We start from the raw sequence: 23,350 nt of genomic DNA, 5'->3' as shown, positions 1-23,350 counted from the left end.
AACATTATTTGTAATTTAGTTTGTAATTCATTAAAAAAAAAAAATGTTCCTAGTTTTGTGGTTCATCTCATTCCTCCTTGACTTTATTTGCTGAAAGAATAGCGTGAGAATGAATATGAATGTGTCTATATTATTGGTTTCAGACCCCTTTTCCTAACATCTTTCTGTGCAGGGCTACCCACCCCACCTCATTTTGGCCTCTCATGCAGTTGCGGTTAGAATAGTGCTGAGGGTGAGCAAAGTGGGTATTCTGGTCCCCATTTCACACCTGGGGAAACTGAAGCCTACGTTCTTTCCTGCTTCACTTTCCCCACACACCAGTAAGCCCCCTTCCCCTTTTTGTTAAATATCATAAACAGGAAAGTTTTCTAAAGATTCTTTTATTCACATTTACGTACGATTCAGAAGATATCAACTGTCTGTATGAAAAATTATTATGAAGCGGCTAAAGCGTCTCCAAGCTGCCACTTCTTGTCGTTGCCATTGTCTCTCTCCACCAAAAAACAGCTTAGACCGCCCGCGGGCAACCCCAAGAACTCCTGTCTTCTGAAGCCTCTCTAAAAGGAGGAAGCGCTGACGTAAAGGTTGCCGAAATTGCCAGGCTCCAGGTCTCTAGAAGAGGTATTTCCCTTCACGCCCGCGAATTTGCCATAGAGGGCGGGGCACCAGAGTCAGCCCCCGCCAAATCCAAGGGGAGGGGCGAAAATCAGTTGCTGCCTTCCGAAGACTTCTTTCAGTCCTAGCCCGCCAGTCAAGTCCCGAATTTTCGCAGTACTGGTTGAAGTTTCACTTTGACCCGCCTCCATCACTCACCTGATTAGATGTTTATGAGTCAAAAGGCGGGGTCATGGGGTGTCGAGATTTTATTGGTTGACACATACGCCTGTCTAGAGTGTACCGCCCCCTGTCTCCGGCAGCCTGCTCTTTAATGGCTCCTCACCTAGTCCATCTTCAAGGTTTCTCTCCCTCTATTGGTGTGATACACCTCCCGTCCAGTCCCTTTCTCGTGCTCGTTGGTGACAGTGCCCAAAGAGACCAGCCTTTCTCCAGGGGATTGGCGGATGAGTGCACGTATAGCCCGCCCTCGATTGTGGGCGGGTAATCGTGCTATTGGCTGGAGCCCCCCGCCCCAGGGCGAGGGGGGGCAGGAGGGTTTGGTTGAGCCGCAGCTGTTTGTCTGTTCGACACAGGCTTGGGCCCGACGGGGGAGACGGATCCCCAGGTACCGAGCTGATGGAGCCCACAAGGGCAGGGACGGAGGCGCCCGAGAGATGAGAGCGGCCTGGCCTGAGAGCGGAGGCGGGTCTGGGCCTAAGCGAGGGGTTACAGTGGCCCACTGGAGAGGGAGAAGGGGGCCGGGCCCCGGCAGGCCTAATGGGGGCGCTGAGGAGGGGACCGGGCGGGCTGGGAGGCCGAAGTTGGTGAGTCGCGGAGGCAGCGGCCGGGCTGGGGGCTGGGCGCCCGGAGCTTGTGTGAGGGCAGGGGCAGGCCTCATTAAGCAGCGCAGAAGAAGGAGGAGCTGGGGAAAGGGACGGGGCAGCGGCTGAGGTAAGCCCATTTGCCGGGAGGTGAGGAGGGGTCAAGCCTGACGCTCGGGCCTGAGAGTAACCAGGGCTGGGTCTCTCGAGAGATGTCCGGTTGGAAGGGCCTGGGAAGAGTTCTTAGGTGGTAAGAAGCATTATTTTCAGGGGAAGTGGCTATTGTAAAAAGAACAATGTGCTGTAATGTTGAGCCGACAGGGATTTGGGTTCAGTGACGGAGAACTGAGGCAAACTAAGCTTTACTAATCTAGAAAACTAAAGTAGCTGAGGAAGTGGAAGCAGGGCCTGGTGTCAGTTATGGGAGCTTCTGGGAATGCTGACGGGTGGGCTGGAGGCTTTGGGTCTTGGGAGTACCCACTCTTTTGTTCCCTTTAGTGTTAGGTATGGTAATTTGAAGTTTTTTTGTACTCCCAGGGTAGGAATGAAGTAGAAAGTAAATTTTTTTTCCCATGACTCTTGGCTGCTCCAAACTACACTTTCTCTTGGCCTCATAGCTGGTCTAGACTGGGGTCTGTTTCTTCTTACCTACTGTTTCATGTCCCATGAAAGAGCTTAGAAGTTGGATTTGGGGGATGTTTTGTCCACTTCTTTCCTACTTAATAATGTGTTCTATAGTGGATACCATATTTCTGACCTAGAAATGGGGAATGATTTTATTATCTGCTTGGTAAAGGGGCTTAGAAGATCAAGAGATCTGAGCATAGTTGGTGGAACTTTTGTGGGACTTGGGTATTTCCCAGGCAGGTAATGTAGTTAACCAACCCTGGAACTAAGAGGTGATATCAATGAGGAAGGGATTTGAGGAAGAGTGAGAAATTCCATTCCAGAAGGTTGGCATCACTCGTTGTTCTTTGTCTACTTCTTCAGGAGCCCAAGTTTCTGTGCTATTGGAAAGTTGGGTCAGGGCCGGCCCGTGGCTCACTTGGGAGAGTGTGGTGCTGATAACACCAAGGCCAAGGGCTCGGATCCCTATATAGGGATGGCCGGTTGGCTCACTTGGGAGAGTGTGGTGCTGACAACACCAAGTCGAGGGTTAAGATCCCCTTACCGGTCATCTTTTAAAAAAAAAAAGAAAAGAAAAAAGGAAGGAAGGAAGGAAGGAAAGAAAGAAATTTGGTCAAACTGTGGAAAGGGGTGAGTAGAGAAAAAGAAGATGGATTACTAAGGCAGAGGAGTGGAGTCCCCTCCTCATTTATTTTTAATGGTCTGCTGAGCTCCTTAGTCCCCCATAGATTGGAGACAATTGGATTTTCCTTTATCGTACTTCTTCCTTTTTCTCTTCTATACCAATGTATTTTATAGCTACATTTCTTAATTACAAAAATAGTATGGGGCCGGCTGGTTAGCTCAGTTGGTTAGAGTATGGTGCTGATAACACAAAGGTCCAGGGTTCAATCCCTGTACTGGCCATATACAAACAAAGAAAAAGTTATATGTACATATTTTAAAATATTTAAGCTGTACAGAAGTGTAAAAAGTGTAAACTGTCCACATATACCTCACTCATATTTCATTTAGAAAGGTCAGAGATGAGAGACAGCAGATCAGACAAATCTTGCTTTGCTTTGGGGGATGTACCACCAAACTCTACAATTCTGTTTTCATGTTTCCACCAAACTCTGGTCTCCCATTCTTTCCATAGTTTTCCCTTCTTGGATGATATTGTTATTTATTGTGCTCCTTTCACAGTTCATTTTTTCTAACAAATTCAGACAAGCAAAGGGTTGTACTGTGGGTTATTATTTACACACACCCCAGTTGTGCACTGGGTACGCTAGGAAATACCCAAATATATGGACAAAACTTTTTTTCTCTTTTATGGGCAGGAAAGAAATATTAAAGTGAATCATTTTGTTTGGGACAATTATTGGCATCTCTACTAAAGTGAGGAATTTGTCTTTTTTTTTTTTTTTAAAGATGACCGGTAAGGGGATCTTAACCCTTGACTTGGTGTTGTCAGCACCACGCTCACCCAGTGAGCAACCGGCCATCCCTATATGGGATCCGAACCCGTGGCCTTGGTGTTATCAGCACCACACTCTCCCGAGTGAGCCACGGGCAGGCCCTAAAGTGAGAAATTTGAAACCTCTATCTTCTGGCTCATGATCTCTACATGTTTACACTATTTGACTGTCCCTTTCTTTTTTTTTGACCGGTAAGGAGATTGCAACCCTCGGCATGGTGTGCTCCACACCACGCTCAGCCAGAGAGCGCACCGGCCATCCCTATATAGGATCCGAACCTGCGGCCTCGGTGCTTCCAGCACCCCGCTCTCCCGAGTGAGCCACAGGGCCGGCCCTAACTGTCCCTTTCTTATCCCAGATGATGATGGTTCTCCTAAGAAGCCTCTGTGTCTGTTCTATAGTGATGTGAGAAGCTCCCAAGTTTCTCTGTATTTAAAATTGGTTTTCCTCTCCATCTCAGAGTCAGAGTACAGCTGAGGCATTTCATACTACCACCTTATCAAATGAATTTGTCTTTACTGGCTTTAGAAGTCCTCTAGTATGCCCAGCCTTCGTACAGTGCCCATTAGAAACCTCGATTGTTGTCTCTCCAAGGAGCTATTCTCACCTGCAGAGCAAGTCCTAGAAAAATTGTGTAGGGTTGTGTGTGTATGTTTGTGTTTTAATCTTCTCTAGTCTTTGCAATTTTCTAAACCCTGGTTGTATCCTGTGCCTTTATTCTGTACACCTCTTTATGTTTTTTTTTACCTTCCTCTTAATCAAAGCTTACCTTCAGGAAAGGATCTAGAATTGCTCCATATTAAGGTGTAAATAACACATAGTCACTTAAAGTATTAATTCTTCCAAGGATTATTGCATCTTAAGGAGTGGAATTATCAGTACAGAATTTCAAACATAGACCTGGAGTTGCAAAAATATACAAGGGTACTTCAAAAAGTTCATGGGAAAAAATAGAATTAAAAGGCAATAGGACTCTTTCCATGAACTTTTTTTGAAGTACCCTTGTATTTTGAAAAGAGGGCTTTCCCATTGCCCTTGAAATCATACCTCATATCTTCTAACTCTTACTTTGCCTAGAAGCAAGGATTGTTCTTTTGTACTTTGCTTGTTTGTATGCACCGCTATGAATTTGACTTCTGAGAAGGAGACACAGGCTAGGAGAAGCAAGTGTATAGCCTGATCCCTTATCCTAAAGCATTTCAGATTGGAAAGTAACCAAAGTGTGAGACAATGAATTTAAAATAAGGAAATATAGCAACCCCCTGGGAGGAAGGATACCATAAAACCCCTACACATTACTCTCCTACTTCCCAAGAGTGTTTTAGGAAAGATTTAGTCATCGACTGAATAGTAACTGAGCTGAATAAGGAGCCACCCAGGTGAGCAAAATGTGTGCAGATTCCTGGGCAAGGTTGTAGCTTCTGTTTAGGGGCAGTGGGTCCCTTTTCAGAGTGTCTCCTGGCTCTGTGGTTGTATGAAGTTTTTTAACTTGTTTTTCTTAAGTTCAGGAATTAATAGAAAGATAATGACCCATAGCTTTTTGACCACTTAACATCAACTGAAAATTCAGGGAACTTTGTTTTTAGCCACAGTTGCCTCAGTGTTAGGGTGGGAGGGCCACATAGTGGGTGTGATTAGGCCATCTGAGGCATAGTAACGAGTGACAGGAAAAGCAGTTAGCCCATGTGAGTTGCAACAGTACCTTGTGGGCTGGGTCCCAAGGGGGCCCTACATCCAAGGGAGATCACAAGGGGACCCAGGAGAAAATTGGTTCTCTGAGGCCTATTTAAAAAATAGGATTTTTTTTGGCCAGCCCGTGGCTCACTCAGAAGAGTGCAGTGCTGATAACACCAAGGCCATGGGTTTGGATCCTATATAGGGATGGCCGGTTAGCACACTGGCTGAGCATGGTGCTGACAACAGCAAGCCAAGGGTTAGGATCCCCTTACCAGTCATCCTTTAAAAAAATTAAATTAAAATAAATAAATAAATAAGAGGAATTTTAAAATATATTTAGGAACATTCCCAGATGGAACTAAGATTTATCTATATGTCACAGAAGGGAAGGAATTAATTCAGGGAGGAAAGCAGGATTACTTTAGCCTTAATTTGGGGAGCATTTGATGAGCACCTACTAGGGACTAGGCATTGTGCTCTGCTCTGAAGATTTATGATGACAAAAAAATAGTCCCACTTTTTGAGAAGTTCATAGTTTAGCAGAGCAGACAAGCACAATTAACTCATATAATGTGATAAATTCTATGATAGAAATACAGTCTTAATACTGACCTTATGGGACACTAGGGGTAGCAGCAATGCATTCTGCTGGGGTGAGAGGGTAATTATGCAGTTTTACAGAGGTGACATTTGAGGCTGGCCTTATGAGATACATTAGAATTTTGATAAGCAGACAAAGGGGAAAGGCATTCCAATCTGTCCTAGGTCAATAAATAAGGAATATGTACTACCATGCTGATAAGAGATAAGAATGCCTTCTGTCTTTTGGAGAAATATGAGAGAGGGTGGTGGAAGTGGAAGGACTCTCATATAAGCCAGTGACTTATTAGATAGATTACATTGGATCAACACAATAAAAGAGCTGAGCCAAGTAGTGGAACTCTCAGTTTGAGATTTTAGTGATTTGGGTCTAAACAAAGTTGGAGAGGAGATGAAGGTATTTACTGGCTTCTACCCTATCTTCCCTACTTAGTAAATCTTTCACATTAATCTCAAGGCCCATGAATCCTGTAAAATTACTACTTCTTTCTCTATTGCTTCCCATTGAATTGCTTCTATTCCACCTCTCCTGGCAGGGGTTGGTCAAGGCCTTCTAGAGAGGAGTAGTAGATGAATTAATCCTTCTGTCAGAAGGATGTGGGACTGGATCCCAGTTCCCAGGGAAGGTTGGTCTTCCTAACTTGTTTTTTAGTCCCAAAGCAAGTATTTACCTAAACTGAAGAGGTAGAAACTCTATTCAGTCTAAACTCATGTTCCTGTCCTGGTGCCCTTTTACAGAGTTCAGCATTTCCTGCTTCCTTAAGAGATATAGTGGTATAAAAGAGGCAGGAATACCTGACTAGAAGTCCTACATTTGCTATTTAGCAGCTGTGTGATAGCTGGCTGTAATGGTAACACCTGACAAGTTGACTGATTTTATTTATTTATTTATTTATTTTAAAAGATGACCGGTAAGGGGATCTTAACCCTTGACTTGGTGTTGTCAGTACCACGCTCTCCCAAGTGAGATAACAGGCCATCCCTATATGGGATCCGAACCCGTGGCCTTGGTGTTATCAGCACTGCACTCTCCCGAGTGAGCCACGGGCTAGCCCAAGTTGACTGATTTTATATGCCTCAGTTTTCTCACTTGTAAAATACAGAGACTGGGCTAGATGACTTTAGACTGACTTGTATCTGCCTAACTGACCTTATAGGCCTGACATTAGGGACTGGGCTAGACTCCTGTGGCTGTATACTGAGAACTCAGTCTCTGTTGATAGGTGATAAATTTTTGGAGGCTTTATATGTAGTCGGTATAAATACTCAAAGCTAGCAAGTGGAAGGGGGCCTGAGGAATGGAGTCTTGCTGTAGCTGGAACTAGCAGGCTAAGAAATGTTTTCTGTTTTGCCTACTTTCCTGCACTGCTTGGAGAGCTGTCCATGCTAAAGAACACTCTGTATACCCATCCCTATACCCTTGTCACCTCTGGGCTGACCCATGATCAGGCCTCAATCCTCCCTAGTTAGTGGGTCCTTTGATAATCCATTCTTGTGGAGCTGTACTTCTAAGGGAAGTTATGATATCTTCTTTTCTGGGTTTTTTTTACCTAAGGTTTGAAGGTGATAATCACACCACTTGACTGGTTTGCCTTGGTTTGTTTGCCTTTGAATGGATCATTTGCCTATTGTCAACTCTTAGCAAAAAAATCATCACCAGAATAGGGAAGAAATCAATAGAATCTTATATGTATTATTTCATTTCTGTACCCCTGATCTTTTGAGAGTCTAGCTATTGCATAAAAAACGATAACTTTATAAACATGGTAAGATTAAAGATCAAGGCTCAGAGATAGGTAGCTCATCAATTACCAGGAACAGGGAAGGTAGGACCTATTCTTGAGGTTACATATTTAGGTGATAGGTAGTCTTTTCTAACCAGTAGTTAATAATCTGTAACAATCCAAAGTTGCTTAGTAACAAGAAAGTTTGCTGACCGTGTATGGGCTCTGGCTTGACTTCCTGTCTGTGGGGGTTTAGTGACAAGGACTTTGCAACCCAAGTATGTCCATGACTGTTTCCTATCTTCACACTCCCCAACCCTTACTGTTTTCCCAGGCCAAGAGGGATGTGTCTGGCCATGAGAATTCAGTCTTTTCTATCTCCCATGTTTTCTTATTGTAGAGTAGTAATATTGAGGCTTAAAGTTCTGTCCCTCAGAGCACATGCTTTGAAGTAGATAAAAATGTGAGGGAATAAGTTGAAGAAACTAGTAACTTTTCCTGTTGTTTTCTTTTTCTTTTTAAAGATGACTGATAAGGGGATCTTAAGCCTTGACTTGGTGTTGTCAGCACCACACTCTCCCAAGTGAGCCACAGGCTGACCCTTCCTGTTGTTTCTTGAGAGGATAGTATATGTATGTCACCTGAAGGAAACTTGATCAGCTTATCATGTCTTTTTTTTTTTCTCATTGTGTCATCTGTTTTGTGTTTTAAAGTTTAGAGTTATGATGGCCTATCCTCTTTCCCTATGAGATATTGTATATGAAGTACCACATAAATATGTTTTAGAAATAATTCATCCTCACAGATGCCTTAATAGAAGCAAGTTTCTTAAATGTACACAGAACTTCAGAAGTGAATTCAAATTCTGTTCTTTGCTACTTTTCACCAATCCCCTCCTCCCATAAAGATCCTTATAGATAAGGAAGCTGAGGCTCAGAAAGGCAAAGGGAGTGAATAGCCTAAGATCACAGAGAACAGAACTCAGGCTTGCCTGATTCCAAAGCCCTTACCACTATGCAGGACTGCCTCTGTCTAGGTTGGCTCTTCCCACTTTCATGATTGCTCTATAACTTTAGTAGCAGGAGGATCTGGCCAGTTAGCTCAGCTGGTGAGAGCGAGGAGCTGATAACACCAAGGTCCAGGGTTCTAAGATGCCTGTACCAGTCACCCGCAAAAAAAAAATCTACTTTGGGAACTTTAGCAGTGTTGGGGAATCCTCTGACCTCTGGAGAGCTATATTTTTAGCCTTCGTCTGAATTTCATGTAGAAGTGCTTTAGTAGTAACCAGTTGTAGACTGTCCAGAGACTAAACTTCCTTCCATCTCTGCTAACTCATCTTTCAGTGTCAGGCCTCTCCAAAGCAGTGTTTTTTAAATGTTTTTGGACCCACAGTTTAAAAAAAAAAAAAATTTACATCATAACCCAGTGTGTATAAAATACATATACATACTGTGAAACATTTTCACAAAATGATTATGTTTACTGTTTGCAATGCACTTGATATTTCTTATTCTATATCTTTTTTTTTTTTTTTTTTTTTTTTTTTAAGATCACCAGTAAGGGGATCTTAACCCTTGACTTGGTGTTGTCAGCACCACGCTCACCCAGTGAGCTAACCGGCTATCCCTATATAGGAATCTGAACCCGTGGACTTGGTGTTATCAGCACCACCCTCTCCCGAGTGAGCCACAGGCCGGCCCCCATATCTGTGGATTCTTAGGACTCACTGGCCTAGGGAACTACAGAATATACCTAGTAGGATCACAGTACTTTGTCACATTCCTCTGTATTAATCTAGTCTACTTTGGGACTTTGAGTTCTCACATCCACCTTTTCCTTTGCTAACTTCCTCTTTACCCTTTTATTTTTTCCCTTTTTCTTTCTCTGTACCTCTTTTTAGGAATATATTGATAACAACTAATATTGAGATATATATATTTTTTGAGATATACTTTAATAACTTAATTTTTTTGTCACTAAAAGGAGAGCCATTAAATAACAATACCAAGCTATTATTTATTAGCACTATGCTAAATACATCTTTCACTTAATCCTCATAGCTACTCTAAGAGGATGGTATTTTTTCCATTTTTCAAACATAGAAGGTATGGCTCAAAAGAGGTAGAGAAATTTTGTTGATGTCATGTTAATAATGATTAGTAGCTTAATATTTATTGAGCACTTAGTTTATGTCAAATACCTATTTAAGTTTTTTGTGTGTATTATCTCATTTAACCCTTATAACAACCTTATGAAGTAAGTAGTCATAAGGTTATTATCCCATTTTACAGATTAGGAAATGAATGCACACATATATTTAGTAATTTATCCCAATGTTCACAACTAATAAGTAGAACTGGAAAACAAACCCAGAGAATTGGACTCCAGAGCCTTTGTTCCTCTGCGTTGCCTCCTATATGATTTTCTCTCTTTACTATCTAGTAATTGGGATTGCTTAGAATTTTTACCCTAATTTGACTCCAAAGCCACTCATTATAGTGACAAAAGTAATTTTTCCCACATATGCCATAGACTTTGATGTCTGTAGAGTTACTAGGATCATCCTTGGAGAAGAGAAAGATTAATTTGAACAAATACAACTCAAGCAATGCTTAGGTTTTGGAGAGAGGTTTTTGCATGTTCTGTACATGCTAACTCTTTGAATTTCATGGCTCCTAACTTTCACCTCAGAATCAGGATGATGAAATATATTCAGGTTTGGATGATTAGAATCTCAAAGTTCCAACTTTTCTTTCTCTCTGTCCCTTCCCCCACCACCAGCTTTCTTAGCCCTCTTGGAAGGTAGAGGAGTTGATTGAGTGTATTCTTTCATCAAATATTGATTCCTTGAAGACTTATTCCCTATACCATCCTCTGAAGGCTTCTGCATGTGTTTAGAAGGTATACCTTTCTCTGCCTCAATTTGGAGCGCTACAGCTGTTAGGCCCCTTTGGTGTGGAGGGTAATCTAATCCCTAGGCACCACAAGACAGGTGCAAGTTGAGAGTAGGTCAAGCTTATTGACTTTTAGACTTGACAGACTTTCAGACATATAGGTGGCAGAAACAAAATGAAAGAGTTGATCCCGAATGTGATCTGTTGGTTGTGTTCCTTTCCTCACCTTTGACCAGAAATGAGAAAGGATAAATTTTTTAGCAATAGGACCCTGGTTAGATCTGAAATGTCTTGTCAAGAAGACTAGTCACATATGAGGGATACAGAACTAAAAGCTACCCCTCTACCCTTAGGAGGGGTAACTCTTATCCCACACCCCTGAAGTGACTCATATTTTGAGAGCTAAAAAAAGAAAGGGAGGGAAAAAGGACAGCACCAGTATACCAAGGAGATACTGAGGAACTAGGGTACCTGTGGGTGAATCTGAGTATTCTTCAGGCCAACTAAAAGTTGATCAATTTCCTGTGACTGAAAAAAAGCTTTGATGACCTGGTAGGGAATTAATGGGAGATTAAAAATTCTCAGTTTACAGTCTCTCCATTTCAGCTCCCTTGGCAATTGGAGATTATGCTGTAGGGCAAACTATTTCAAAAGCAGCTCTTATTTTACTCTTCCCTAATTTTACCACTGAGTGTCAGCTACCTGGGACATTCTCAGAGGTGTAACCTTTCAACGGTAGATGATAACAAGAGCTAAGTCCTCATCGGAGCAAGGAAATGAAGAGATTCTGTCCTTCCTCTAAAAATCGATTGCAGCTGCAATGGACCTGTGTCTAATTTTACCTACTTTTTTTTATTGCAGGACTGCTGAAGCCTGGAAGTCCCCTCCCCTTCCCCCTCCCCCCTTTGCCGCTTTGTGGCATCCCCCTCCCTCCACCCTTTCCCACTCTGATAATCTGGCCATGACTAGCAGAAGCACAGCTAGGCCCAATGGGCAGCCCCAGGCCAGCAAAATATGCCAGTTCAAATTGGTCCTGCTGGGGGAATCTGCAGTGGGGAAGTCTAGCCTGGTATTACGTTTTGTCAAAGGGCAGTTCCATGAGTACCAGGAGAGCACCATTGGAGGTGAGTACCTCAGGAAATGAAGAGATCCAATGCTTAATAAGGCTTTTGAATTGAGATCTAGGATCTGATTGTAGAGCTGGCCCTCTTAGCCCCATTCTTTCCCCCCAGGAATGGAAACTTTATAAAAACAAAGAAAAATAATTACCATAATGCCAAAAAGCAGGTATATATTTATCCTCTTGCTTTCTAGAAGAGAGGTTGACCATTGCACACCAAGAAAATCAGTCTGTCTTCTTCACCCCACTCAATCATTTTAATTCTGGTGAAGCTTAGTTGAGTGTTATCTTGAGCAGGTAAAAGTTGGTTTGGAGCAGTGATTCATAATCAAAGATGTACATCAGAATTAACTGGGGAGTGCTAGTAACACGAAGGTCAAGGGTTTGTATACCCATACAAACCAGCCAAAAAAAATTACCTGGGGAGTATTTTCAACCTATGCATGCTTCGGCTCTATCCTAGATCTACTGATTAGCATTGGATGTAGGCTGAGGTTGGTGGCAGCAGCTCAGGCATGTGTGTTCAGAAAAGCTACTTAAGAAATTTTGATGCACATATCTGGTAAAACAGAGGCTAGAACTAATAGAAAATATATAAAGGGCATCTGCCTTTCCCACCTTTGCTACCTTCTCCCTGCCACTACCCCAAAATAGGGTGCTAATTCAATAAAAGATCTTTTATGGGAATTCCCATATTACTCTTTCCCTCTTTTACTAGTCACCTTGAAAATGTAGTGTTCTGGACCTGCAGCAGAAGATTATATGGAAAAGTAACAGCCAAATAATATTGATAATGGTGGGACCTGCCATCAAGCTTTAAAATCTTCTAATTCTCTTAGGATGCAGCCTTATAACAACAAGGTTATAAGGGTTCAGATCCCTGTACTGGCCAGCTGCCAAAAAAAAAATCTAATTTTTTTTCTTTTTTCTCCTTTTCTAATTAATTCTTCATGTGACTTTCATCTGAAGCTCATTTTCTCTGTCATTACTTTTTATTTCCCTGTCTTGGTTAGAAGAGAGATGACTCTGGTATTAAGGACCAATTCTCTCTATCCCTTACAGTTTATGATGTGCCCCAATTCCTTAGTTAGAGAAACTTCTGACAGAAAGGACTTAGCCAAGGGCAGACTTAATCCTGGTTTCAGGACTTTTGTGTAAAGAGAATGCTAAACCTTCTTCTGTAGCTGAGTGGCCTGGGTGGTGACTGGTCTTAGACTGAGAGTAGAGATATTTTGAAGGAGGGGGTCCCATTCATCCTCCCACTTACAATTTCTTCCCCTCCATTCTCTCATCTATAGCGGCCTTCCTCACCCAGTCCGTTTGTCTAGATGATACAACAGTCAAGTTTGAGATCTGGGATACAGCTGGGCAGGAGCGATATCACAGCTTAGCCCCCATGTACTACAGGGGTGCCCAAGCTGCAATCGTGGTTTATGACATTACTAATCAGGTAAGCTGGCTGAGAAGACTGTCCTTGCTTTTATTTAGAGGAATTAAATTAGGTGGGGGAGAGAAAATAGATACAAATTCGCTTTCCAAGTGCTTAGAAGACAGAGGTAATGAGTAATCATTATCAGAGACCCATGGTTTTAGCGAGGGAAAGCTGCCTAGAAGTGAGTTTTGAGACTGGGTTTTGAAGGTGATAGATGTGGATTGGCAGTCATTCCAGCCCACCCATTCTCTTCCTCATGTTTTCCTAGGAAACCTTTGCCCGAGCGAAGACATGGGTCAAGGAACTACAGCGACAGGCCAGTCCTAGCATCGTTATTGCCCTAGCGGGGAACAAAGCTGACCTGGCCAACAAGCGCATGGTGGAGTATGAAGTAAGATGGCCCATAGAGTCCCTCTCTAACACATTCCCTCTGTATCTGGGACCTCTTCTTTCCAAACCAGCCTTTCTGAAAACCTCATCTGAGGACATTGTCTCATTCCCTAGCTCTACACCAAATTGAATACAGCAACACTGTGACCCTAATGACAGCCAGGAGATTTTAGAGGAGTCAGGAGAAAACTCCAGAGCAGAGGGGTAGGGAAGTAGCCGAGGGGTACCAGTGTGGAAACAGGAAGGAGGAAGCAATTAAATTTGAGGTAAGGAATTATTCAAGTATCAGAATTCAAAAGTCCCCAATGAACTTACCCTCTCCCTCATAATTAAGATTCCTAACATCTATTTGTTGGACTGAGTGGACATGGGTTTTTCTTGAGGGAGTCGCCATCCAATTGGTCCAAGGCCAGCTGCCTCAAAGGAGCATTAATTAAGGAGAGGGAACCTATGATATTGTCTAGTTCTGGTGTGACATGGGAGTGGAAAGATAATACTTGTTCCCACCCTACATTCTGAACACCGATATACCCTACCCCTTGCAGGAGGCCCAGGCATACGCAGATGACAACAGCTTATTGTTTATGGAGACTTCAGCCAAGACGGCTATGAACGTGAATGATCTCTTCCTGGCAATAGGTAAGGTCAGAGCAGCCTGAGGTCTTCCTGTCTTTTTCCCTTGCCTATTGGCAAAATCATCACCAACCCAAATCAAGGATAGTTTATAAGGAGTGTCTCCTCTTTTTTTTTTTTTTTAAAGATGACCGGTAAGGGGATCTTAACCCTTGACTTGGTGTTGTCAGTATCACGCTCTCCCAAGTGAGCAAACCCGCCATTCCTATATAGGGATCCGAACCCTTGGCCTTGGTGTTATCAGCACCACACTCTCCCAAGTGAGCCGTGGGCCAGCCCTCTCTTATAAAAACTTTAAGTATGGAAATACCTTAACTTTCTATTATGACCTCCATCCTTTGGATGCAGTTTTAGCTGCTTTGTCTTAAATTTAGTTTGTAAACAGTGAACCCTCCCCTCTTCAGAACATTCTTTTAATATCTCACATTTCCTCCTTCCCCCTACTTTTCCCGAACCCAACAGCCTTGGGGAGGGGGGTGTTTGTGTGAGTAAAATTTACCATACTTTGTTCCCTTCTCTTTTTATCTCTAGCTAAGAAGTTGCCAAAGAGTGAACCCCAGAATCTGGGGGGTGCAGCAGGCCGAAGCCGGGGTGTGGATCTCCATGAGCAGTCCCAGCAGAACAAGAGCCAGTGTTGTAGCAACTGAGGGGGTGGCTAGCAGCAAACAAGTATGGAGCTAGCACGAGAGCTAAGAAATATCCTCCATCCCCACCCCTGAGCACACAGCCCCTACGGTAACAGCACACAGAGCCCTGGCTCTCAAGGGCTGCCTCCTGACAGCTCCGTCATGGCACTTTTTAACGCTTCAGCAACCAACACCAGGCAGCTGTTGCCACTGGCCTCCTACCCCCTACTCTGGGGCTTGGGGTGCAGATTCCCCCAGGACTTACCTTCCAAAACAAACTTTCTTCACTTTGTATTATAGGTGCAAGACAGTGACCTTATCTTCCCTCCTCCTCCCCTGTGTTCCTCCTCATTTTTTCAAAAAACACTTGTCTCCTGCCCCTACCCCCCTTTGTGCTTTTGGTCAATCCTTGTTCTTGATCCTCTTTTCTTCCTCTTCCCAGGATGGAGAAAGTGGTGAACCAAGGAATTGAGGAAAGAGGTTTCCAGTTCAATCACATTAAGGGCCCTGGGGAGGGGTAGGCTCAGAGCGGGAGGGAGTAAGGAAACAGTTCCTTTTTGTTTTTATTTGGTTGGAGTTTCTCATATTTGAAAACATGCAGTATCCATGAGTTGGCTTTGTTCCTACATAGAGGTAAGAATGGAGAGGCAAGCTCACAGGCACCAGGTGGGAGTCACGTTGTTAGCTAACTAGGTGGAGGTGGAGGTCCATTTTCATCTGCCACTCTGGAACTCTTCCAAGGCCCAATTTCCCTTCACCCGGCCTCTTAGGTAGCTTCACCCCTATAGTGGGGATCAGACCCCAGAGTCCTCCAAAGAATCTTCACTGGTTGCCTGTATCTTTGGCTCTGCTGTGATCTAATTGGAGGACGGACCAGTTTCTGATACCCATCCTCTGGTTTATACATATGCATTTTTCCCCCTTTGGCCTTTAGATGGCCTCAGCCCAGCCACCATATCTCCCAGCAGTTTGCACTTTAATTGATGGTAGTTCAGTTGGGATACTTATTTTATGGGGATTTTGATTGATTTACTTTCCCTTCCACTTTCTTTTTAATTAAACGGAATCTGAGGTATATATGAGGTTTTGAGAGGGGCTATAGAGAACAGCACCAGTGGCAGCTACTCAAGCCCAATTTCCACTGCTAGTTTCCTCCAACTGATTCTTAACCTACATTCTTGCCAACCTGGCTCTTGAGTATAGATTCGCCTTTTCTGGAGAATTAACTGAGCCTCTGGGGAGTGGTCTCAGGATAGCATAAGCCAAGGTAGGGGAGGAAAGAAGAGTCAAGCAAAAGGGAGGAGTTTCCTTTCCCAGGGTTCACATTCAATTCGATATCCATTACCATGTCTTTTCTACTTCCCTGTAAATAAGTATGATCTTTATTCCCACTTTATAGTCTGTTCTGTCCCCTGCCTCTCATCAGGCCCTATTTTTTTCCTTTGTTAATATCTTGAGTTTAGTCCCTTGATCCTTATCCCCATAGCCCCCACCCATACCATGCAACCAGTGGTTTAGTCCTGTACCACTAGGGGCTAGTACCACAGAGGCCCACTTGTGGCCTCCTCATATCTTACCACCTGTTCCTGTGGACAGGGAATAACTAGCACTGAAGGTCATCACATCTGTTTCACATCATCAGAGGACCTTGGTCCTTTCTAAATGTATAGCCTCTCTTCGTATGCCTCATCGGGTGTTTTAGGATGTCTGTGGGAAGCCATCAAGGCAAGAGAGAACTCTTAAGTTCATTCTTGTTCCACCCCAGAGTTCTGGGAAAATTTGGGGAAGCAAGAGAGGAAAGGCCACAGTGACGTGGGATTGGAACCTTTCTCCTTTTGGCTCACAGACTGCCTTCTGCCCCAGAGCAGCTGAGAAATCCATGAAGCTGAGATTCTGAAGGACCCAGCTTAGGTTCTTCCACTTAAGCGTTAATTCCCTTACTTTTCCAGGGGCAGCCTTAGTTCCCATGGCCCTGAAGCACACATAGATTTTCCCCTTCCTTTCTCAAAATCCACTAGTTGCCCAAAGCACCAGTGCATCCTTTTTACAAGTGGAAGAACTAGGATGGCTCTCTAAGTCTCTTAGAAATGAAGGTCTTTTTTTATGCAGCTTTACCCATGGAGCAAGAGTGAAGATGTTTATTGCCTTGGAGGTAGGGAACCATTTCCCCAGGCTTCTTCTCCCTTCCCCCACCCCCTTAGGATCGGCCTTAGCTTCTGGGCCCATCTGCTGCCTTCCTTCTACTTCCTATCAGCCCTTCAGCCTTCCTTTGAACTCTTGGGCTTGAAAATCTTAGTTTTTTATTTCCCACCTTTTCAATTTTTTCTTTTGATCAGTTTTTTTTTTTTTTTTAGGGGGTGGGGGTGTCTTTTTTTTTTTTCTTTGCTTCTAAGAAAGCATTTGCCTTTTCTTTCCCTTTCCTCCTCTTCCAACATAACAATCGTGGTAACAGAATGCAACTGCTGATTTACTGATGTATTTAATGTAAGTAAAAAAGGGGAAAAAAAAAGTGGATTCGAGTGTTGCTTCATTTTTTTGTCTGATACTAGGAATTTGGAAGAAGGGGCCCCCAGTAGTGTTTTATTGAATCAGAAACATACCCTCCCCTGCATCTTGGTACCTCCTTATTCACTTTAATCTTTTTCTGAATACTGAAATAATGCAATTTGGAAAATAGGCCATTTATTGCATTTAATCACCCCTATTCACAGGCCACTTAGATAGCTCATCAAATCTGATCCCATTTTAACTTTCTAGGCCCTCTTAACAAAATGTATATATGTGTGGGGGATGTGGTCTGTGGACTCTGGGCCCATTCATGAAACTGGAGGGAGGAGTGGTATTTGTGAATCCTTTGAAGTAATATTCATTGACCTAAAGGTTAAAAAAAAATCACTGAGTTAGCTTTTTTAATTGATCATGTGGTTTCCACCCCAACAGGAAAATTTCCCCTGAATCTGCTCTTGACTCCTATACTTCAAGCCCTTCAGTCCATCATAATCTACAGGGCAATGCGGGGAATGTAACAGAAAAGATTAGATATGTTTACAAGAGGAGTTTTAAATTCCAAAGAATCTGAAGGAGGACAGGAAAGAAGACTGATGCCAGATAGACCTGGCATTCTAGTCTCATCTCTGCCAACTTACCAGCTGTAGCCCTGATCAAGTTACTCAGTGCTCTTTGCCTCAGTTTCTTCATCTGTAAAAATGAAGACAAGTTGAGGTATAAAGGTCAATTATGTAAAGCATGAACGTAGCACACAAGCAGGTAACACCATTATTAGGAAGGACTCTTATACCATGGCATTTAGACCCTGAATACTCTGTATCCTCTTTGGGCTGAGCCTTTTGGGGGGGGGGGCGGTGGCAGCTGGCCAGTAAGGCAATCCAAACCCTTGACCTTTATGTTCTCAGCTCTACACTCTCCCAAGTGAGATAACTGGCCAGCCCCCCACACTTTTTTCTTTTTTTTTTTAACTACTGGTAGGATAGGTCGAGCATCAGGCCTCTTTAATGATTTAATTGTACACAGGTTGATAACTTTTCCAAAAACTTAAGACAAAATCAACTTTTCACTGTCAGTTCCCTTCTCCTATCTCTTAGTACTCTCCCCACGACCACCACCACCACTCACAACAACTCCTTGATTTCTGGTAAAAGCTTTCGTTGAAGAGCAGAAAGGGAAGGGAAATGATCTTCCAAAAGATCATCAGTGGAGGTGAAGCCTTTCACTTGGACTGATTAAGGTTGTAGCTCAGCCCTCTGATCTCTAGAGGGCAGTGTATGGGTACGTTTGCACCAGATCCAGGGACTAGGTCTGACAAATTTTCAGTCCCGCGCGAAATGGTGAAAGGGTAATAGCAAATTTATTTTATTAGTATCCTTTATTCCTTTTTTTTTTTTTTTTTTTTAATGACTGGTAAGGGGATCTTAACCCTCGACTTGGTGTTGTCAGCACCATGCTCTCCCAAGTGAGCCACGGGCCGGCCCTTACGTTTATTATAGCGTAAAAGATTATAACCTTCGTACTTTGGGATGTTAAACTGCTATTGCTCTTTTAAAGGGCGATGATTTTTTTTTTAATTGACTACACAAAATAAAGATGGGTATTCAATGTTGTTGGTTCCATAATTTGGGGAGAAGTTCGACCAATCCAAGGAATCTCAAAGTCTCGGAACCACTATTTTAGGCTTCAGTTCTCTCATTTCTGGATAGAAACGAATTGAGCGACTGACCTTGTTTTTCCTAAAAGACAAATAGGACTGATAGAGACAGAGCTCACCGCCGGGAGAAACTGGGCTGGATCCCGAAGCCTCCTCCAGGGAACTGCGTCTCCGACCCCCGACCCCCGGATGTAGGAGTGGGGCAGGAGCGTCTCAGCCCAACCGTAGGAGTCCTCATCACCTTCCATTGCTCGGGTTCCGGACATCAGTGAGGGCCGCATTCCTCGCCCACCAGGGCTATAATCGATTCAAATCAATGGCTGTCCAGGGAGACTGGAAACAAAAGTCAGCCAGCCTCAGCTCCGAGCCCTCGCTGCGCCGAGTTTGCCTCCGCCTCCAAGAGGCGGGCGTAGCAGTTAGCTAGCGGCTCGCGGCCCGCCAATGGCCGGGGGACGAGCTGAGGGGCGTGAGTGGTCCTTTACTCTTCCCTAACGTCACGGCGCTGGCCCCACCCCTCCGCAGCGCTCGCCTGGTGCTGGGAGGGTAAAACTCGCGGTGAGGACGCCAAACCAGGTAAGGGGGCTGGGGTCGCGGAGTGTTGCTACAAGACCCTCTTGTGCCAGCCACTCGTGCCTGAATAATGGACATTGCTTGTAAAGTGCCCTTGGGCGTGAGGGGCTACCACCCTCACCAAGGGGTGGCATTTTTGGTTTTTAGCAAATGGCCGCCCCTCCCAAACCTGGGACTCTGGGCTGAACGAGTCAGCCCTACCTGCACCACTCCAGTCTGGTTCAAGCTGGCTGCTGGGATTGAGCGTAGGTGGCAGGGAGAGTGAGGGTCCCATGGCCCAGGGGTAAAGCGAAGACTCTGCTCCTATTCCCATCTCCCTGACGGTTTCCCTGCCTCCCCACCCACCTCCACATATTGGTCTCCAGCATCTCATCAGCAATTGGACATTTCTCACCCCTCTTCACTTTGGCTTTCCTGGGTTAGCGCTCTGCCCAGTGCTGTGAGGAAGAAACTGCTGTAGGACAGACAGCTGAAAAGTTATCTTGCCTCTCCAGCCCATCTCCTGACACCCAGGCCATTACCTCTTCGGTTTGCTGAGCTCACTAGAATGGCATAGACAAGGTTGGGTGGGGACCACAAGTTGGGGTCCAGTTTCCAGCTGGGTTCAAAAAAAATTTTTTTTTCAGGGTGGTTGGGGGGAGAGTAGGGACTGAAAGACCTTCAAAGACAATGTTATTACTTGTTTACTCTTCATATCAGCTCTGCTAGATGAATCTCATCTCACAGATGAGGATGCAATTTAAGAGAGGCTTGGTGTCTTGCCCAGGGAACAGGGCTGGTTGATGGCAAGGCCCAGTTTCTCAAACCCAAGGCAGTTTGCCTCCAGAATTTGGGCTACTTCACCTCATTAGTCTGCTACTACCTTTTTCACCTTTTTGTCCCTGTTTAATTCAGTCTGACCCTCAGTTGTCTTCTACTGACTTGAGAAATAATAAATGGGCAAACTGGACAGTCGACACAGTAGACATTTGGCTTCTGCCTTTTAGGCCCTTGGCCCCATTGTTCTCTATAGTGGACAAAGCAGAGTGGAGGATGGAAGATATGTGATTCTAGAAGCACCTGTCTCCCACCCCTTCCCATTCTCTTCCATCCTGTCAGCAGAGTCTTTGTCTTTGAAGTGCTCCAAGTTTTCACCAAGAGCCCATTTGGACCCCCACTCTCACGTCTCCCATTTGCTCAGAAAGCTGCTCGCTGACCTTCTCTATGTCTTCTCACCCATTCCCTCAGGGCTCCTAATATCCTCTCTTAGGGGTCTCCCTGTTTGATCCTGGAATCTTCCTCCTACAGGTCTCCACAATGTTGCTGCTGCACAGAGCTGTGGTCCCAGGGCTCCGTCAGACCTATAGGTAGGCATCCCATCCCAGGACTTGCCTCCTAGCTCCCCACCTCAGTAGCTTTATGATGCTTTATCCTTTTTTTTTTTTTTTTTTTTGGCAGCTGGCCAGTATATATGATATCTTATCTGCCAGATAAGATAGTGGAGAGGGTGGCCAAGGAGTAAAGGGAAAGCTGGATCCTATTTGTCCCACCCATCCCTGGAGAAACTAAGTTCCAACTGAAGGAATGGCCAACCAGGGAGAGGTAGACCCCAGGCCTTCACTGGCCCTTTCATATGACCATATGTGCTACTAAGAAGACCTCTCTCTCTTCCAGACTCAGGTCAACCTCCTCAAGGCTCTGCATTCAGGCCTCCTCTACAAATGATTCATTTCAGCCCCAGCACCCCAGCCTCACCATTTCTTGTGATAATTCCACCACTGGGAGATGGAGAGTCATGGGGGCCCTGCTAGGCCTCGGTGCAGTGTTGGCCTATCATGACCATCGGTATACAGTAAGTGGGGAAGGGGTTTTACTGTCAGAACAGAGGGGTCCTAGTGAGCTCTCCAGGCAACCCAGGCTGTGACCCATGTTCTTGCTGTTACCAGAGAGCCTGCAGTGACAATGTCATTATGCACACTGGAGATGGAATCTGCCACCTTCAGTTCCCATTGTCAAGATTGTGAGTTGGGTTAGGGTAAACTAGGGTGATTTCTTCTTAATATTCTGTTCCCTTTTTGCCTCATCCCTCTCCTGCCTGCAGGCGGCTCAGGAGTCACCACCCATGTACACTAAGGAGGAAGTAAGCTCCCACAGAAGCCCTGAGACTGGGATCTGGGTGACTCTGGGCAGTGAGGTCTTTGATGTCACAGAATTTGTGGATCTACACCCAGGGGGGCCATCAAAGCTGATGCTGGCAGCTGGGGGTCCCCTAGAGCCCTTCTGGGCCCTCTATGCTGTTCACAACCAGTCCCACGTACGTGAGTTACTGGCTCAGTACAAGATTGGGGAGCTGAACCCTGAAGACCAGGTGCCCCCCACCTTGGAGAACTCTGACCCTTACGCTGATGATCCTGTGCGTCACCCAGCCCTGAAGGTCAATTCCCAGCGCCCCTTTAATGCAGAGCCCCCCCCTGAGCTGCTGACAGAAAACTACATCACACCCAACCCTATCTTCTTCACCCGGAACCATCTGCCTGTACCTAACCTGGACCCAGACACCTATCGCTTGCATGTAGTAGGGGCACCTGGGAGTCAGTCACTGTCCCTGTCCCTGAATGACTTGTACAAGTTTCCCAAGCATGAGATCACAGTCACTCTGCAGTGTGCCGGCAACCGGCGCTCTGAGATGAGTCGGGTCAAAGAAGTAAAAGGTCTGGAGTGGAGGACTGGGGCCATCAGCACTGCACGCTGGGCTGGGGCACGGCTCTGTGATGTGTTAGCACAGGCTGGTCACCAACTCTGTGAAACTGAGTCTCACGTTTGCTTTGAGGGACTGGACTCAGACCCCACTGGGACTGCCTATGGAGCATCCATCCCTCTGGCTCGGGCCTTGGACCCCGAAGCTGAGGTCCTGCTGGCGTATGAGATGAATGGGCAGCCTCTGCCTCGTGACCATGGCTTTCCTGTGCGGGTGGTGGTTCCCGGTGTGGTGGGTGCCCGCCATGTCAAATGGCTGGGTAGAGTGAGTGTGGAGCCAGAGGAAAGTCACAGCCACTGGCAGCGGCGGGATTACAAAGGCTTCTCTCCATCTGTGGACTGGGACACTGTAGATTTTGACTCAGCTCCATCCATTCAGGAACTTCCTGTCCAGTCAGCCATCACAGAGCCCCAGGATGGGGAGACTGTAGAGTCAGGGGAGGTGACTGTTAAGGGATATGCATGGAGTGGTGGTGGCAGGGCTGTGATCCGGGTGGATGTGTCTCTGGATGGGGGCCTAACCTGGCAGGCAGCTGAGCTGTATGGAGAGGAACAGCGCCCCAGGAAAGCCTGGGCCTGGTGTCTATGGAAACTGCAAGCCCCTGTGCCAGCTGGGCAAAAGAAATTGAACATTGTTTGTAAGGCTGTGGATGACAGCTACAATGTGCAGCCAGACACCGTGGCCCCAATCTGGAACCTGCGAGGTGTGCTCAGCAATTCCTGGCACCGTGTTCATGTCCATGTCACCCCATGAGAGCATGGAATGGAGCCATCTACACCCCAAAACCACCTCAACCTCTTACCCCACCCTTCCTTTGGCCTCATTGCCACAGAAAAACCTTTCCCTCCTCTCCACTTCTTGGATTACAACCCTGCACTAGGCCTTCCATACCACACATATTGCACATTTCCCAGGCACCCTCCCTCCTTTGACACTATGTAACATATCCCTCCTGGCCTCTGACTTTGTGCGGGGAGGTGAGAGCTGTTGAAGAAAGGGGCCAGAAGTCAAAAAGTAATTCTGGAGACAAGCACTGTCTATTTTTTCTCTATCCCACCTCCACTTCTAATGCCTATTGCCTTATTTTGCTTTTCTTCTTGGATTCTTCAATGTGTGTGGTATGTGTAAGAAAAGTATAAATGCCACTTACTACTGCCTTTTTTGGGTGCCAGGGGTTTGTGAAGAGAGCAAGGGGTGCAACCCTCTTTCTTTATAATTCCACTTTTCTAAATACATCAATAAAGTGTCTGTTTAAGATTATGACTCTGGGCTGGCCCGTG

At 45.1% G+C, this 23,350-nt stretch overlaps 2 protein-coding genes and 1 long non-coding RNA gene across 5 annotated transcripts; 2 read left to right on the top strand and 1 right to left on the bottom strand.

The window, feature by feature from the left end:
* Positions 1 to 1,139: 1,139 nt before the first annotated feature.
* On the top strand, positions 1,140 to 17,115 carry RAB5B (RAB5B, member RAS oncogene family). Of its 3 annotated transcripts, none has more exons than XM_063075643.1 (6): positions 1,140 to 1,222; positions 11,262 to 11,524; positions 12,819 to 12,970; positions 13,221 to 13,343; positions 13,888 to 13,981; positions 14,507 to 17,115. In XM_063075643.1, exons 2-6 carry the CDS (start codon positions 11,362 to 11,364, stop codon positions 14,620 to 14,622), a joined length of 648 nt encoding a protein of 215 aa, XP_062931713.1. In that variant the 5' UTR covers positions 1,140 to 1,222; positions 11,262 to 11,361; the 3' UTR covers positions 14,623 to 17,115. The 3 variants fall into 3 exon arrangements, with proteins under 3 accessions (XP_062931713.1, XP_062931712.1, XP_062931714.1); XM_063075642.1 differs by lacking the exon at positions 1,140 to 1,222 and adding an exon at positions 1,225 to 1,303; XM_063075644.1 differs by lacking the exon at positions 1,140 to 1,222 and adding an exon at positions 10,308 to 10,407.
* A 190-nt stretch (positions 17,116 to 17,305) lies between these two features.
* Positions 17,306 to 19,133, bottom strand: LOC134391579 (uncharacterized). Its single transcript, XR_010025011.1, has 3 exons — positions 18,883 to 19,133; positions 17,748 to 17,799; positions 17,306 to 17,475 (listed from the first exon to the last, which is right to left on the bottom strand). It is a non-coding gene; the product is annotated as an uncharacterized LOC134391579 (long non-coding RNA).
* Positions 19,134 to 19,277: 144 nt separating this feature from the next.
* SUOX (sulfite oxidase) lies at positions 19,278 to 23,330 on the top strand. The gene is made up of 4 exons (XM_063075762.1): positions 19,278 to 19,336; positions 20,621 to 20,679; positions 20,987 to 21,164; positions 21,414 to 23,330. The coding sequence occupies exons 2-4, from the start codon at positions 20,630 to 20,632 to the stop codon at positions 22,821 to 22,823; spliced, it is 1,638 nt and encodes a 545-aa protein (XP_062931832.1). The 5' UTR covers positions 19,278 to 19,336; positions 20,621 to 20,629; the 3' UTR covers positions 22,824 to 23,330.
* Positions 23,331 to 23,350: the final 20 nt, after the last annotated feature.

This window comes from Cynocephalus volans, chromosome 12 (assembly GCF_027409185.1).
Source record: "Cynocephalus volans isolate mCynVol1 chromosome 12, mCynVol1.pri, whole genome shotgun sequence".
NCBI classification, from domain to species: Eukaryota; Metazoa; Chordata; class Mammalia; order Dermoptera; family Cynocephalidae; genus Cynocephalus; species Cynocephalus volans.
The sequence above is the reverse complement of the archived record's forward strand: the minus strand, read 5'-3'. Positions and strand labels throughout refer to the sequence as shown.

Excerpts from the sequence above, each read along its gene's own strand:
- SUOX (XM_063075762.1), top strand. The coding sequence starts at position 20,630 with ATGTTGCTGCTGCACAGAGCTGTGGTCCCAGGGCTCCGTCAGACCTAT. Across the intron at positions 20,680-20,986 it reads GGGCTCCGTCAGACCTATAG|ACTCAGGTCAACCTCCTCAA; the intron begins GTAGGCATCCCA and ends TCTCTCTTCCAG. Across the intron at positions 21,165-21,413 it reads ATCATGACCATCGGTATACA|GCGGCTCAGGAGTCACCACC; the intron begins GTAAGTGGGGAA and ends TCCTGCCTGCAG.
- RAB5B (XM_063075642.1), top strand. The coding sequence starts at position 1,272 with ATGAGAGCGGCCTGGCCTGAGAGCGGAGGCGG. Across the intron at positions 13,344-13,887 it reads AGCGCATGGTGGAGTATGAA|GAGGCCCAGGCATACGCAGA; the intron begins GTAAGATGGCCC and ends TACCCCTTGCAG. Across the intron at positions 13,982-14,506 it reads TGATCTCTTCCTGGCAATAG|CTAAGAAGTTGCCAAAGAGT; the intron begins GTAAGGTCAGAG and ends TTTTATCTCTAG.